This window comes from Ursus arctos, unplaced genomic scaffold (genome assembly GCF_023065955.2).
Source record: "Ursus arctos isolate Adak ecotype North America unplaced genomic scaffold, UrsArc2.0 scaffold_20, whole genome shotgun sequence".
In the NCBI taxonomy this organism is placed as follows: Eukaryota; Metazoa; Chordata; class Mammalia; order Carnivora; family Ursidae; genus Ursus; species Ursus arctos.
Genome location: NW_026622875.1, coordinates 5,341,108 through 5,356,662, shown reverse-complemented (window position 1 = coordinate 5,356,662; position 15,555 = coordinate 5,341,108). Strand labels below are relative to the sequence as shown.

At 38.6% G+C, this 15,555-nt stretch overlaps 1 protein-coding gene across 3 annotated transcripts in view; it reads right to left on the bottom strand.

The window, feature by feature from the left end:
• The window catches only part of KPNA4 (karyopherin subunit alpha 4), a 54,758-nt gene extending 40,833 nt beyond the window's left edge, over positions 1-13,925 (bottom strand). The window contains exons 1-2 of one of the 3 annotated variants that reach the window (XM_048216138.2): positions 13,534-13,549; positions 12,831-12,968 (exon numbers count right to left, since the gene is read on the bottom strand). In XM_048216138.2, coding sequence (XP_048072095.1) covers positions 12,831-12,914 — 84 coding nt within the window. In that variant the 5' untranslated portion in view covers positions 12,915-12,968; positions 13,534-13,549. Of the gene's footprint in view, positions 1-12,830; positions 12,969-13,533 lie in introns of those variants that run through there. The other 2 variants (XM_026497401.4, XM_026497402.4) reach the window with 2 other exon arrangements.
• Positions 13,926-15,555: the final 1,630 nt, after the last annotated feature.

Sequence of the window (15,555 nt, the reverse complement as noted above, 5' to 3'; positions counted from 1 at the left end):
AGCAACATTTTGCAGTGTTCAATGTGAAAGTCTTTTATCTCACCAGTTAGGTTTATTCCTAAGTATTTTATGCCTTTTGATGCTATTGTAACTCAATGTTTCTCAATTTCCTTTTCAAATTGTTCCTTATGAGTGAATGCTGATTTTACATACTATAACTCTGTTGAATCATTTACTACTTCTAACATTTTTTTTAGGAGGTTCATTAGGGTTTTCTACATATAAAATCACACCATCTACAGAGAATTTTACTTCCTCCTTTCCAACGTGGATGACTTTTATTTCTTTTTCTTGCCTAATTGCGCTGGCTAGCACTTTTAGCACCATGTTGAATAGTATTGGTGAAAGTGGACAGCCTTCTCTTGTTCATATTCTTATAGGAAAAACTTTCAATCTTTCACCATTGAGTGTCATCTGCTGGGGCTTTTCATATTTAGCCTTTATTATATTGAGGTTGTTTCCTTCTATTCTTAGCTTGTTGAGTGTTTTTATCATGAATTTTATTTATCAAATGCGATTTCTGCATCCATGGATATCAATGTGTGGTTTTGCCCTTCATTCTGCCAATTTGGTACAGTACACTGATTTTCATATATTGAACCATCCCTTACATTCCAGGATTAAATCCCACTTGGTCAGGGTATATAATCCTTTTAAGATGCTGTTTAATTCAGTTTGCTAGTATTTTAAAAATTTCTACAAAACTGTTCATCAAGGATATTGGTCTGCAGTTTTCTTGTAGTGTCTCTGGCTTTGGTACCAAAGTAATGTTGGCCTCAGAGAATGGATGTGAACATATTCCCTTGTCTTCAGTTTTTTGGAAGAGTTTAAAGGGGACTGGTGTTAATTCTTTAAATGTTTGGTAGAATTTACCAGTGAAGCAATCTGGTCCTGAGCTTTTCTTTGTTGGGAGATTTTTTTTTTTTTTTTTTTTTTTTTAAAGATTTTATTTATTTATGTGACAGAGAGACAGCCAGCGAGAGAGGGAACACAGCAGGGGGAGTGGGAGAGGAAGAAGCAGGCTCATAGCGGAAGAGCCTGATGTGGGACTCGATCCCGGATCGCCAGGATCACGCCCTGAGCCGAAGGCAGACGCTTTAACAACTGCGCTACCCAGGCGCCCTGTTGGGAGATTTTTGATTACTGATTCAATATCTTTAGTAGTTATAGATTTGTTTAGATTTTGTTTCTTCAGGATACAGTCTTGGTAGGTTGTGTGTTTCTAGGAATTTATCCATTTCATCTAGGTTTTCGAATTTATTGGTATATAAGTCATACATATCCTTTTGCAATACTCTTTTCTACAAAATACATGACAAACCATAAATATGGGTACATAAATAATGACTCTAAGAGTTCAATAAAGGAATGATCGATACAAACTGTTGATGAGGGAAAATTTGTATGCCGGACTCTTGTGATGAGAATTAAGAATACAGTAGTGTACAAGATCCATACTGAGTTAGGGGAACTAACTAAATTTCAATGGTTCTCAGTCTAGGGTGATTTTTTGCCACTCAGGGAACACTTGGCAATTTCTGGAGACAATTTGGCTTTCACAACTGGGAGGGAGCATGCTACTGGCATCTAATGGCAGAGACAAGGGATGCTGCTAAAACATGCTACAATGCACAGGATGGTACCCCACAACAAAAAATTATTTGGCCCAAAGTATCAAAAGTGTCAAGGTGGAGAAACTTGGCTGTATTCTACTATGAGTTATTCTCATAAGAACCCAAATAAAGTTTAAATATATTTGGAAAAATGTACACAAGAAAAAGTAAACATTCTAAAAAATTTAATAGAATGATTATAGAGAATTACTTTGTTTTCCCATTTTTCTAAAAAATTTCTACAACTACCATGCCCTTACCATTTCAAGAGACAAAAATTACCTTGATTTTAAAAAATTTGATTTAGTCACTAATTCTATTTTTTTTTAATTTTATTTTATTTATTTATTTGAGAGAGAGCGAAAGTGAGAGAGATCACAGAGGGAGAGGGAGAAGCTGACTCGCCACTGAGCAGAGAACCCAACACAGGGCATGATCCCAGGACCCCTAGATCATGACCCAAGCCAAAGGCAGACACCCAACTGACTGAGCCACCCAGGCGCCCCTAGTCACTAATTCTAATCAGAGTGCATACACACATTTTTAAAAGTTTCATTTAATTCCCTCAAGCATTTACTTAAGTGCCACTGATATGCCAGGCCCTGTAATGAGAATTAAGAAAAGACTGGTATACAAAATAGACCAGGTCCGTACTCTCAGGGAGTTTCTAGTTTGATGGGATAAATTAACAGAGTAAATATGCTAACAAATTATTATCAGTGTTCTTAAGGAAACCAACAAAGGGGGTGGGTAGGATGGGAGGCTGGTATCTCTAAGTAAATAACATTGAAAACTCAAAGGATGAGAAATAATCAAGCAGTGAAGGAAAGGGGACGAAGGTAAAGGGGGTAGAGAAACCATTCAGACAGAACAGCATGTGTAAAGGGCCTAAAGAGGAGAGAGCTATCGAAGTGTTAGGGTTAGAACAATTAAAAGAAAATGAGAATATACGTAAGGGAGATAATCAAGTGACAAAGGTAGGAGAAATAGACAGGGTCTAGAGCTGGCAAGGCCTTGAAGGGCTCAGTAAAATTTGGAAGGTAAGTGTGGTGGGAAGCTACTGAGCAGAGAAAGGGCATGACTTTTTTTAAAAGAACCATGCTAGTTGTTTTATGAATTGGAGAAGAGCAATAGCAGAAATAAAGCAATCAGTATGGAGATGAGATTAATAATGAGGTAATAATGATGTGCCTCAGATTTTAATAGTGAGTAGAAAGCTAACAGAAAAAAAAAAGAATGGAGTGACATTAACTAAATAATGTCATACTTACAACCTTGTCTAAAAGAAACTTCTTTCCAGGGATGCTGCTGCAGAAGCAGGCAAAGGCTGTCCTTTATCATGTGACATCCTCCCTTCCACATCACTGCTGACTGGGGAGGGCGTGAAGGGGAAAGCACCTGACTCAGGAGAAGCCAATCCATAAACAGGCCAGCAGCAAAAACAATCTGTTTCACACTGGGCAGAGCTTTATTAGCTCAGTTAGATTCTCTCAGTAACTGAACACAAAATTACATAAAGACTAAGACAGTATCTAGGAAAAATAAAACCCAGAACTGGGTTAGTGGCTGGCAGAGCAGTAAAAAGAGGATCCATGAATTCCTACCACCAAGACACTCTTACCTGAAGCATCCTGAATAATTTGAGAATTGGTTCCTTAATTTTCCTAACACCCCACACCCTTATTTGACCTAGTCTGGATAAAGGTGTTCCTTGCATTCTTAAAAGCTTAATCAAATCAAGTACCCATTAGGTGGGATTTTAATTTTACAGAAATTGAGATTACAAAAAATTATTAAGCTTTCCTAATGGCATATATCTACTGAAATGTAATCCTAGGCGTTCCCACTCTAAAAATCAGGCTTTTCCATAAATCTCAAGGGAAAAGTTACTGGACAGTAAATATTTAGGACGTCCTTTCCCTTCATGTTTGAGGTGTATTATTTATTGTAAATTTGAGTTTAGGAAAGAAAGATAAGAGATCTACTATAATACTAGCTCACAGTGGTTGAATATCCCCACAGGGTCAGTTTAGAGCAGGGATCTGAGAGATCCTGACTTGCGAGAATGTAAACTCCATGAGAATTTAGCCTGCGTTGTTCATTGTTCTATCCTCCCTGCTTACAACCAAACCTCAGACACAGAACAGTATTTGCTGACCAAATGAATTCAATATAGGGAAGGGTAAATTAAGAAGTCAGTAAAAAAGAGGTAACAAGAAGTCACCTATGACCCTTAGGTGGTGGAAAGTTGTCACAGTCCCTGTTTCTCCTAATTAAGCTTCTTTAAAAAAAAAACACAAAAAAACCACCCTACAGCTTTATTGAGATCTAATTCACACATCATACAATCCCCCCACTTAAATGTACAATCCGGTGGTTTTTAGTATAAAGTTGCACAGAAATCACCACCATCTAATTCCAGATCATTGTCTCCACCATAAAAAGCCCATACCCATTAGCAGTCATTCCCCAAGGCCTGGGCAACTACTATCTACTTTCTGTCTCTATGAATTTGCCTACCCTGGACATTTCATGTAACTGAAATTATAGAATATAGGATCTCTTCGGACTGGCTTCTTTCAAGCAGCTAAATACTTTCAACGTTCATCATGTTGTAGCATGCAGCAGTACTTCATTTCTTTTCTTGGAAGAATAGTATTCCATTGTATGTATAGACCACATTTTGTTTATCCATTCATCAGCTGATGGACATTTGGGTTGTCTGGTTTGGCTATTTTGGATAATGCTGCTATAAACATTCATGTACAAGTTTTTGTGCAGACACTTATTTTTAATTCTCTTGGGTTTATACCTAGGGGTGGAATTGCTGGGTCACATGTTCTAACTTTGAGGAACTGCCAAACTACATTCCCAGGTTGAATGCACCATCTTACATTCCCATCAGCCATGTAGGAGGGTTGCACTTTCTCCACATTCTCACCAACACTTGTTACTATCTTTGTTTACTTACGTTTGTTTTTATACTTACTAAAGAACCTATCCTAGTAGGTCGAAGTGGTATCTCATTATGGTTTTGATCTGCATTTCCCTAATGACTAATAATGTTGGTCATATTTTTTTATTTGTTTATTGGTCCTAATTAAGCTTTTTCATCTTTTGAGGATAATACTGTTACTATTTTAAAGCTGGAGAACAAAAGGGAATTGGGAAAAATTATCCAAGACAGTAACAGAAAAAATGTGAACACTCAGATATAAGATGTTGGAGAAAACAGTTGATCAACAATGAACTCAATTCTACAGCTATACTTGTAATATAATGAACGTTCCTACATAATATTCAAAGGCAAAGTAAGGAACCACTCTTCATCTATAGCGAATGTGCTGCTTTGTAATTTTGTCTTCAGTAAATTTTTTTCTTCTTTCTATCAGACCCCTCATTCTTGTGGCAAATGTGGGGGTTAAGTGAAAGTACCAACATCCCTCCCTAGCTAACACACACACACACACACACACACACACACGCACCCCTTGTGCTGGCCAATCACAGAACCATATTCCTCTGTCCAAAGTGATTAATTCAGGCACAAGCATGCATCAAATCTTGATCAATCAATCTTCCCTAGACTTTCACTAGAACTCTCACCACAATTAATACCAATTGTGGCCCTGGACTTACTGGGTTATGAAAGCTAATGCTTAAACTAATATGAAGTGTGTTTCTGTTCCCTGAAACATAATAACATAGTATAAAAATCAGCTTTTTTCAGCCTAAAGTTATCAGACTTAAATTTTAACACTAACAACATGATGAAGGAGAGTTTAGGATATTCTTAAAACCACTGTTCTAAAGAGAGCTAAAACATACTGGGTTTCATAGTTACTAAAGAACCAAGAATAATGTAACAATTATTTGAAAATATTAAGACTATATTTTGCTTCCTTTTCTGGACCAGCAACAGCTGAAAGTGACCACAGAGGACCAGGGTAAAGAGGCAGGATGGGTGGCAAACAGGACAGGATCATTTAATACAAGCAAGCAGACGCTACTTGTAGAGCTATCAGGATACAACTACCATTAACTAAAGAAATTTATGTAATACCTATTTTAAGGAATCACAAAGACATGCTATAAAAAGTAAAACAAGTATTAAGAGTAGATACTGAGCAACTAAAGTTTTCGTAATAGACTAGGAAACTGAGACAGAATATGATTTGCTAATATTAAAAAATATGTCTACCACCAAACTATGAAACCCCACATTATCTTAGGATTCTGACTTTTGTTAACAAAAATGTAATAAAATTCCAGGTTTTTCAGAACACATTATTGAAAATGTAATTTATGTTAGGTTAATGTAAATTAAATTTAGGGTAAAAGTGACAGCTAATAAATTTTTGGTCTAATAGTAAATAAACAGTACAGAAAAAGCTTAGGTTTTAAGTAGTCAAGCCACTCTTGTATTACCAGCATGTCTATGACTTTAACTCATTTTTCATCACCAATACTAAACGGTGTGACTCAAAACTACTTTCTGGTTAAACTTACAATCTTGTGGAAAAACAGTTACAAACTACATAAAATATTTACTAATCTACTTACAACACAGAATTAGAGAAATGAAGTCAGGAATCAGTAATTTTGACATAATTTGGTTGAAGCACATAGGAGAAAAGGCTTTTACTTGAGTGCTAATGAACAGAAAAGGAAGCCTTCCCCAATTCATGTGATGTGACCTGAATTATGGTACACAGCGGTACAAACGGAACTACAGACAAAATGTTATTTGGATATAATGAACGATGAAGCAAGCTGGAAGAAATAAAAAGAGCTTTCATTCACTCTGTATATACTATATGCCAGGCACTATTAAGCATTTAAATGGTTGAGATTTAAAAAATAAAAATAAAAAATAAATGGTTTAGAGAGACTAAGTTAACTTCCATAACTATTAAATGGAGGAATCAGGGTTCAAATCCAGGTGTAAGTGACTCAATACTCCATGTTTTTTAACTGTGATACCATAAAGTCTTTTAAGAGCTTTTATTAATTAAAAGTGACAATCACCTCTTACAGAAGCAATGCTAATATCAGAGACAGTGATTCTCAAAGTGTGATCAATAGGTCCCTGTGGGGATACTGAAAACCTTTTCAGAGGGTCCACATATCAAAACTATTCTCATATTACTACTATTATTTATTATGGTGCTAATATTTGCACAGCAATGCAATGCAGTGAGTAAAACTACTGGTGCTTTAACATGAATTAAGGCAATGTCATCAGGCTGTATGAGTACTCACTACATTTCAGTCAAAAAAAAAAAAAAAACAACAACAAAAAAAGGCCAGTTCACTTTACTTAATGTCCTTGATGAAACAGTAAAAAATTACCTCTATTAAAAACCAGACTTTTCTTTCTAAAATTTTGTGATAAAATGGGGATTACATGTAAACTACTTCTGCAGCATGATGACTGTCTCAATGAAAAAGTTTTTTATGATTGAATTGCAAATTGAACTAGCCACTTTTTCATGGAACACCATTTTTACTTGAAAGAACGACTGACAGACAAATTATGGCTATTCAGACAGTGTCTGGCAGATGTTTTCACAAAAATGAGCAAAGTGAGCTTGTGGCTTCAAGGAAAACAACTTACAGTGTTTCTTGCTAATGATAAAATTTAAGCTTTCAAGTGAAAATAAGAATTTTGGAAAACCTGCATCTACCACTGTGAGCTTCACAAATTGCCAATATGTAAGATTTTTCTGATGAACTATTTGGTGACACTAACGGACAATAATTGTGAATTTTCACTGTAAAATAAAATGTGTCAGCATTTGGAAGATCTGCATAACTCTGTGAACTAATACTTTCCAAATGACCAATACATGCTGTTACAAAATCAGGCATGGGCAAAAGATAATATTCCAAGTGCAAGACAGACCTATAAATTTTAACATAACAGAGAATGAAAGGCTCACTGATGTGGCTTCAGATTCCATATTACAACTAACTTTTAAGAAACTACTATTTTGTGGAATTATGGTATAGTATCAAACAAAAATTTCCGTAAGTATCCGAAAAGGCTATGAAAACACCCTCCCTAACTGCCTGTGTGACCAAAACAACCAAAACACCGTTATCACCAAAAGACTGAATTCAGAAATAGGACGATCCAACCATCTTTTCTTGGGCCAAACATAAAAGAGACCTCAAAAAAATAATGTTAAACATGGCTATTCTTTTCACCAAATTTTTTGGGTTTTAGAAAATAAGTTAATTTTCATTAGAAATTTATGTTTATATAAAATAGCTTATTATTTTTTGAGTTAATATTTAATTCTTAGTTTTAATTTCTGAAATGATAAATATTGATAGGAACCCACAAACAAAGCTCTTTGAGGGTCCCTAATTTTTAATAGCATAAACAGGTCTTCAGGCCCCAAAGCTTTGAAAACTTCTGAACTAAGGCCATTAGAAGCACATATACATTGTTCTTATTTAGTAGGTGCCAATATAAAGATTGTTCTCACATTAACTGTAAAAAAATAAAAGGGAGGGGGAGTCTCCCCTAACCCTGTCTTTTAAAACTAAATCTAAATGGAAAGCCTGTAAATGTGTTCTCTAGAGTTTCAAGTCCACAAAAGACACACAATTTCCAAAAACCTCTCTGGGTGAAGGAAGAAACATTTACTGAATCCCTATTATATATACCCCAGGGACTACGCTTTCACTATAACCTTTTAATCAACTTTCCGACCTGTATCAAGGCTGAAAGAAGTAAAAAACAGGTAATATGGTATGGTATAAATACAGACTTTACTTTGACACACACCTGAATTAAAATCATTCCCTTAAATGCGATGCTATTAAGTCACTTAACGCTAAAGATTTTTTCTTCTATAAAATGAATAATTCCTATTATTAGACTGAGAGAAATGAGAATATGATTAAAAGCATATAGCACAGTATGTGTTTTAATCATATTTCTGTCCCAAAACTAACCCAGCAAGTACCAAAATCATCATTCAAGGTTAGACTTGACGATAAATTCTCATTTTATCATTACAGTACTTAAGTAGTTGAATGATGCTCCAGAAAACATTTAAAAATATTTTTGGGGACCCACAGTAACTATCAGATATTAGTAATCAATGATTAAAAACTACCAACACATTTTTTCTAAAGTACTTTCATTCTTTTAAAGCTAAATCACTCCTAGAACTCTTCCCAATCTTGTATATATATATTCATTTGACATACCAGAGACTATGAAAAACAAAGACATTTTGATATCTCAAAGAAAATTATCAATGAAGCAATTCTGAAATTGGTTGTCTTGTAAACCAGGAAAGCTGGCAGGGAAGCACAAAAACAATTATTTAATTCCTAACTATACTTCTATCAGGTATTTCATATTGTCACATGCTTGGACTATTATATGAAAAATTAGACTGTAGTTATTTTAAGTATAGTAAATATGTTCCAAGATTTGTGATGAGAGAGGTCAGTCTCTAAAAGTTAACAAGACTTAATAGCTTAACAATGCTTTTCACTCTGTATAGTTACAAACTACCAAAGCCACTTAACAACAACAAATCAGCTGATCAATTTATTAAACTCTTGCCAACCAACCATTTTTTTCTGAAGTTCAAGCTCAATGCATATTTTATGCTGTGTGGACAATCACAAGTTTCCAGTCATTTAATATTTTATGATTCTTTTATTTTTAGTGTAAGTTTTTTTCTTAAAGTTGTGTTTTTATATGATCTAATTATTTTCTAACAATTTATGCTCTATTAGAACTTGGATACTCTCAGAACTTCTATAAAAATCATACAGATTTATTGGAAAGCCTACAAAAGAATCCCCCCTCTACTTTTAAAACATAAACTAGATGAGCTTTATTTGCTCTATTCTGACAAATATTTTATTTGAAGTTTGGTCACTACCCATTTCCTGTCTTGCATTCAGTGTACCCCTTTCTATGGTTACTTTTCTCAAACTAATAATGATCCTCCACCACACTGCGAGAAAGCAGCCAAGCCTTGAATATCATTTGAGAATTCCCATAAATTATTTTAAATGGATACTGACATATGCCTTCTTTAATGCTTTTGTTTCAAGAAGTTAGCATGACCACATTTTGAAGAGCCAGAATGGAAGACTGAAAGGTAAGAATGAGTATCATTTTGAAAGCTCTGAATCAGTTTCAAATTCTAACACTTACAAATTATGACTTTAGAAGGGTCAACAATTCCATGTGATCAAATTGCCCTTCAATGAGCAATTACAGAGTTCTATGTTAAAAACTTTCCCCTTTAATTCTAAGTTCAATGTAACTTAAGTTCTGTATGGACACAGAGGAAAAAGAGAGCCAACTGCAAATAAGGGAGGAAAAGAATCAATTACAATGAATCCTATTAAATCACCCTAACCCCCAAACAGAAAAGCTAAAAATGATAAAATGCTCAGAGAACTGCTAGCATCTTCCTAACATTAACCCATTAATTTTCACAACACTCACGAAGCAGATGTCAAGTACCTGTATTTTAACAGATTAAAGAATCATAAGACTGAGAGACTCTCTGAAGGTCACACACAAAGTTAGAGATCATCAGATTACACTAAACTCTAGGGCTTTGTACTCTATTTCAAATCAAACAATGTTAGAGCAAAGTGAAAAAATGGTACAATTACCTCATTCTATATGTTGTTCTATATCTGTGCTGTCCAATAAGAGAGCCAATAGCTTCAGGTAGCTATTAAGCAGCTGAAATGTAGCTAGTCCAAACTGATATATGCTTTAAATGTAAAATAAAAACTGGATTCTGAACACTTAATATGAAAAGAATAGAAAATACCCCAATGTTTTTTTACATTGCTGATGTTATATTAGTATTTTGGATGTACTGGATTAAATAAAATTCACTGGACAGCAATGGTCCATACTTCTTTTTTTCTTTAAAGATTTTATTTATTTGAGAGAAAGAGAGTGACAGAACTTGGGGGGGGGGGGAGAAGGCTCCCCACTGAGCAGAGAGCCTGACACAGGGCTCCATCCCAGGACCCTGGGATCGCGACCTGAGCCGAAGGCAGACGCTTAATGGACTGAGCCACCCAGGCATCCCAACTTCATACTTCTTTACAAAAACCTCTCAATGAAACAGATGTCATCATTAAGACCTAAACGCAGACTACTTTCTTAGAATCTGTTGTAGCAAAACACAGTAACCATATTTGGAGGGGAAGGTTATGGGCATAGTAAGTATTCTGAGGGACACAAACATGTATGTAATTAATAAATACACAAAATCACCCATTCTAGTGTTCTCTAAGGATGATAAAAGAAGTCGCTATCTCATTACAGGTGTATGTGACTTTGAATAAGTGAGGAAAAAGTACAATTTCCATTAGAGTCATGTCATTTCCTTAAGTGAAAAGGTGAAAAAGTAAAAATATCCCTATTCCTTTTGTACACACAGGGTTATGAAAGTCATCAAGGATGCCCATAGGCACTATAAACTTCTCCAAAAAATGTGGTTAATGTGTATTTATAGTTATTTTTTAAAATCACTTATAATATTGTTCTAATAGAATCAACACAATCTTATTTTGACTAAAGTATTAAGAAATTCACAGTAAGAGGAAACACCAATTTACCAAAAAAAAAAAAAAAAAAAGAAAAAAAAAACACCCCACACAAAAAACAAAATACAAAAAACGGAGGACCACTTTAGAACAGTTTGGCAATCCCACAAAAGGCTACACAGTTACCATATGATCCACTAATTCCACTCCAAGATATAAAACCAAAGAGAAATGAAAACAGGTCCACACAAAAACATGTACATAAATGTTCATATCAGCATTATGCATAATAGCTAAAGAGTGGAACAATGCAAATGTCCACCAACTGATGAATGGATAAACAAAAGTGTGGTACATCCATAGGCAGGAATATTATTCAGCTTATTTTTCAGCCACAAAAAGGGATGAGGCACTGTTAGATTTTTGTTATATGTGTGAACCTTGAAAGCATTATGCTACCTAAAAGAAGTCAGTCACAAAAGATCACATATTGTATAACTCCATTTATAGGAAATATCCAGAGTAGGCAAATCTAGACAGAGAGTAATGGGGAACAGAGATTGCTCATGAGTTAGGATTTCTTTTTGGAGTGATAAAAATGTTCTGAGATTGATTGTGCTAATGGTTGCACAATTATGTGAAAACACCAAAAACCACTTTAAATAGGTGCATTGTATGGTATATGAATTTCAGTTCAATGAAGCTGTTAAAAAAAATGCAGTAAGAAATGTAGGTGGGAGAAAGGACTAGAACTTGTCAAGCATCTAATTGCAATTTGGGGGGATTTTGTAACTAGTGGTATTTATGTTTTTAAATTTTTTAATTTTTTTCATCCTAAATATTGATATTAGCAAAAAATTTTCTTCATCACATCATTACACAACTAGGTAAATTTAATGATAAAATCATAAATTGTATATTTAAAGTGGTGATTATGGCATGTGAATTACCTCAATAAAAATGTTAAAAATTTTTTCATTAAAAAAAGGATCACAAAATAATGTCTCACATTAACCTTAAAACAATCACAGAATTAAGAACCACAGACCCAGATATTTAATAGATCCTCAAACTATGAAACCCACTAAAAACAACACAAACTACCTTAGAGATTGAATGGCTTTAACAGTTACTATCTCAGTCAAGCAAATACTCAAAGTTCAGAAACAGGAAACGGGAATTTGAAAATTTTAGTATAAAAAAGGACAGAAGAACAATATAAAAAATACTACTTGACCACTAATCTTTTAAAAGCTAAACTTCTGATTCAGACACAGGACGCAAGTATTAAAAAAAACCACACCGATTTACCTAGACTCTTAAAACTAAAAGGAAGAAAAGAAGTCTTTTATCAAAATTCTGTGATTTGTGTATGTGTTTTGCCCACACACCTCATGTAGCCTAACCACCTCGGGAAAAGCTGTATCGAAGATACTGAAGGTTTTTTTTTCACCTTTTTAAAATAATAAAACGTGATGGTGCCATTCCATAGCCCACCCCATCCCCCACTACCACCACCAGCAGGTGGAGGGAAAGGATACTGTAGACTAGAGGATGACAGCTTTGTATAACCCTGTGGACTTTATATATAAGAATGCAGCTGGTGGTCTCTCAGGAGGGGATAAAGAGATTTGTGAGCAAGCTGAAATAAGGGGTATTCTTTGCCTGGAAGAGGGCACACCGTGAGCCACATCTTGAATCAGCTATATCCAGAGTAAAACACAGGCCGCTGGAAGGCACTGTTAGCATCACCAGGATGGCCTCTCACGCCGGGGGTGTTTTTTTCAACGGAGAAGTTGACTCCTGTAGTTTGGATATTGGGGGGAGGCAGGGGTAAAGCGGGAGTCGGGAAGACCAGAAAAAACGCCTTTAAGTGGAGACGACTCGGACCCCGCAGGGGAAGTTCCGAGCCCCACTCGGTCGCCACACACTCGTCCCCCCACCTCCCACTGCCCTCCTCGCAGCGCCAGACGTCGGGGCCCGAGGGAGAGCCGGAATCGCCGCCGCTGCCGGGGCTGGGGCCGCAGCCCGGCCGGGGCAGCGCGGCACACGCACGCCTCCTCCGCACTCGCCGCGCCCGGCCTCCCCGCCGCGCGGCCCAGCCCCTCGCACCCGCGCCGGGCCGGCTCCCCCGGGCAGGCCTAGGCCGCGTCGGCCGTACCCCAGCACCTCGCTCCCGGGCGGAGGTGGACCAGGCCCGACACAAACTTCCCGGCGCGTTCGCAGAGGCGTCACGAACGGGCCAGCCCCCAGCGCCATTCCCCCGCGGCCCGGCGGCGGCACCCGCCCCTACTCCCCACACTCGGAGTCCCGGCGGAGATCGGCCCGAGGCCCACAGCCCCCACCCCTCCGGCGCCCCCGAGTTTACCTCCAAGTCGCGGCCTTTGTTCTTGAAATTCTTGAGCCGTTGGTTGTCCAGTTTCTCGTTGTCCGCCATGGCCGGGCCGGTGACTCCTTCCCCCGCCCGGGCCCCGCGGGATCCGCCCCAACCACCACGCCGCACCGACACTCCCAGAAACCGGGCCGCCGCCTGAGCTGCAATGCCCGCCGCGCCGCTGCTTCCTTCCTCCTCTCACCTGCCTCCGCCGCGGCCTTCTCCTCCTCTCCCCGCCCGCCCCCCCCGCCCTAACCCCAGCGCGACCGCAGCTCCGGCGAAGACAACTGCGGGGCCGGGCGGCGGCAACGGCGGCGGAATGTGCTGCCGGCTGAGAAGGGGGAGGCAGCCTCGATCTGAGGGCCCCGGAGCCGCGGCCACGCCCATCACCGCCAGCCCAGTTCGCCGATTGGCCAACCAGGCTCCGGTGCGCTCGACCAATCAAAAAGGACGATGGAGAGCGGGGGCGGAAGAGAAAACGGAAAGGGGAAGAGAGCAGCGTTGGGAGGAAGGGCCGGAGGACTGGAAGGCTGGGAGGGGCGCGGCGGGGGCAGGGTGGGGAGCGACCACGTGCCTCCGGAGCGCCGGGGAGGAAGCGAAAGAGAATTGGAAGACTTGAGGGGAGGCGGGGAAGGGGAAGGAGAGGTCCGGGAACGAGTTGGTTTGCTCTTGTTGCGGGGCCGCCCCAGACGTCTGTGTTATAGGATTGAAGCGGACTTGAAGTATTTTTTTCTCCGGTGCGCCTTCTCTTCCAGGGCATTGCTTGCGCGCTCCGTTGACTTTACAGGAAGTGGGAGCTGCACCTTGGCTCAGTGCGGGTCAGGGCACGCCCTCCCCCGTCTACCCGCCAAGGTCCATTCCCAGGCTGGGGGTTCCTGCCGTTTGAGGGCCGGGCGGCGGGGTTTGGACTGCAGGGGTAACGTGCGTTTGGGAGTCGCAGCGGAAAACGAGAGGGACAGTGGGCGGAAAAGGGAAAGGACGCGTTAGGCAAATCTGATTCATCACTTCAGACCACGTCCCCGCAACAGGTAGGAACTTGGGAAGCGCTGATTATCCGGTCATACCGCTTCTTTAAGTACTTCGTCTTAGAAAGTTAAAGAAGTTACTTGGCCACAAAGTACTAACTTCTGGAAGGCGGGGACTGTGACACCTGACATAATAATGTAGTATTGTAACTGTTGAGAAAGAAAATGAATTCCCAAGGATATACATTTCTATTAGGAATATTATTACTAGACGCAGAAATAACACAAGCTACGAAGGAATGTGTTCCAATATTTCAGAAAAAAGGGGGAAGCAAAGGGTTTAAAAATATATTTACCAATTAATAGCACCTCAAATGTGCAGGGAAACGAAGTAGGCAGCAAAAACTCAGGTCGGAAGGAAAGGGGGCGGTGTAGGAGTATTGGGTGTGTAAATTTGGCGCGGTATGGGGATTTCTTTCGGGAACTTTTACTCTTCGCCCGCCCCCTTCCCTCCCACTTCCTTACTGATATATATACCTTCAAAATTCTCAGTACTTTGTATACTTTCAGCCCTCTAGGGAAACAAAAGTTGTACCTGGAAATAATTCACACTGAAGCTTAACTCGAATGTAAATTCGTTGCCGATCTTAAAATATAAATGAAGTTCATTATAGATCCTGTTCTCCAAAGAATAATTTAATTGAAGTAACATTGCACACTGGAGCACTGATGTTTTCAAAATAAGTTTAGGATAAGAAAATTCAGTTGAAAAAATGGAGTGTGTGTTTTGGGGGGGTGTTCCACCATCATGGATTTTTGTTACTAACAGGATTCTAGAAAACAAATTACCGGTGAATTCCCACCCTGTGATTAGAAGTTAAGCTGTTAACATGCATGTATAAATGAATATTTTGTACTTCTTGCTATAAATTCCATGATAGCTTTCATGATGAAGTTTATAAAATTGTCATCCTATGTCTTTATTTCTCCCAGCTACAATTGGTTGTCTCTGGTAGTTAAACAACAACTTGAGTTTCTCTGCAGAATACCC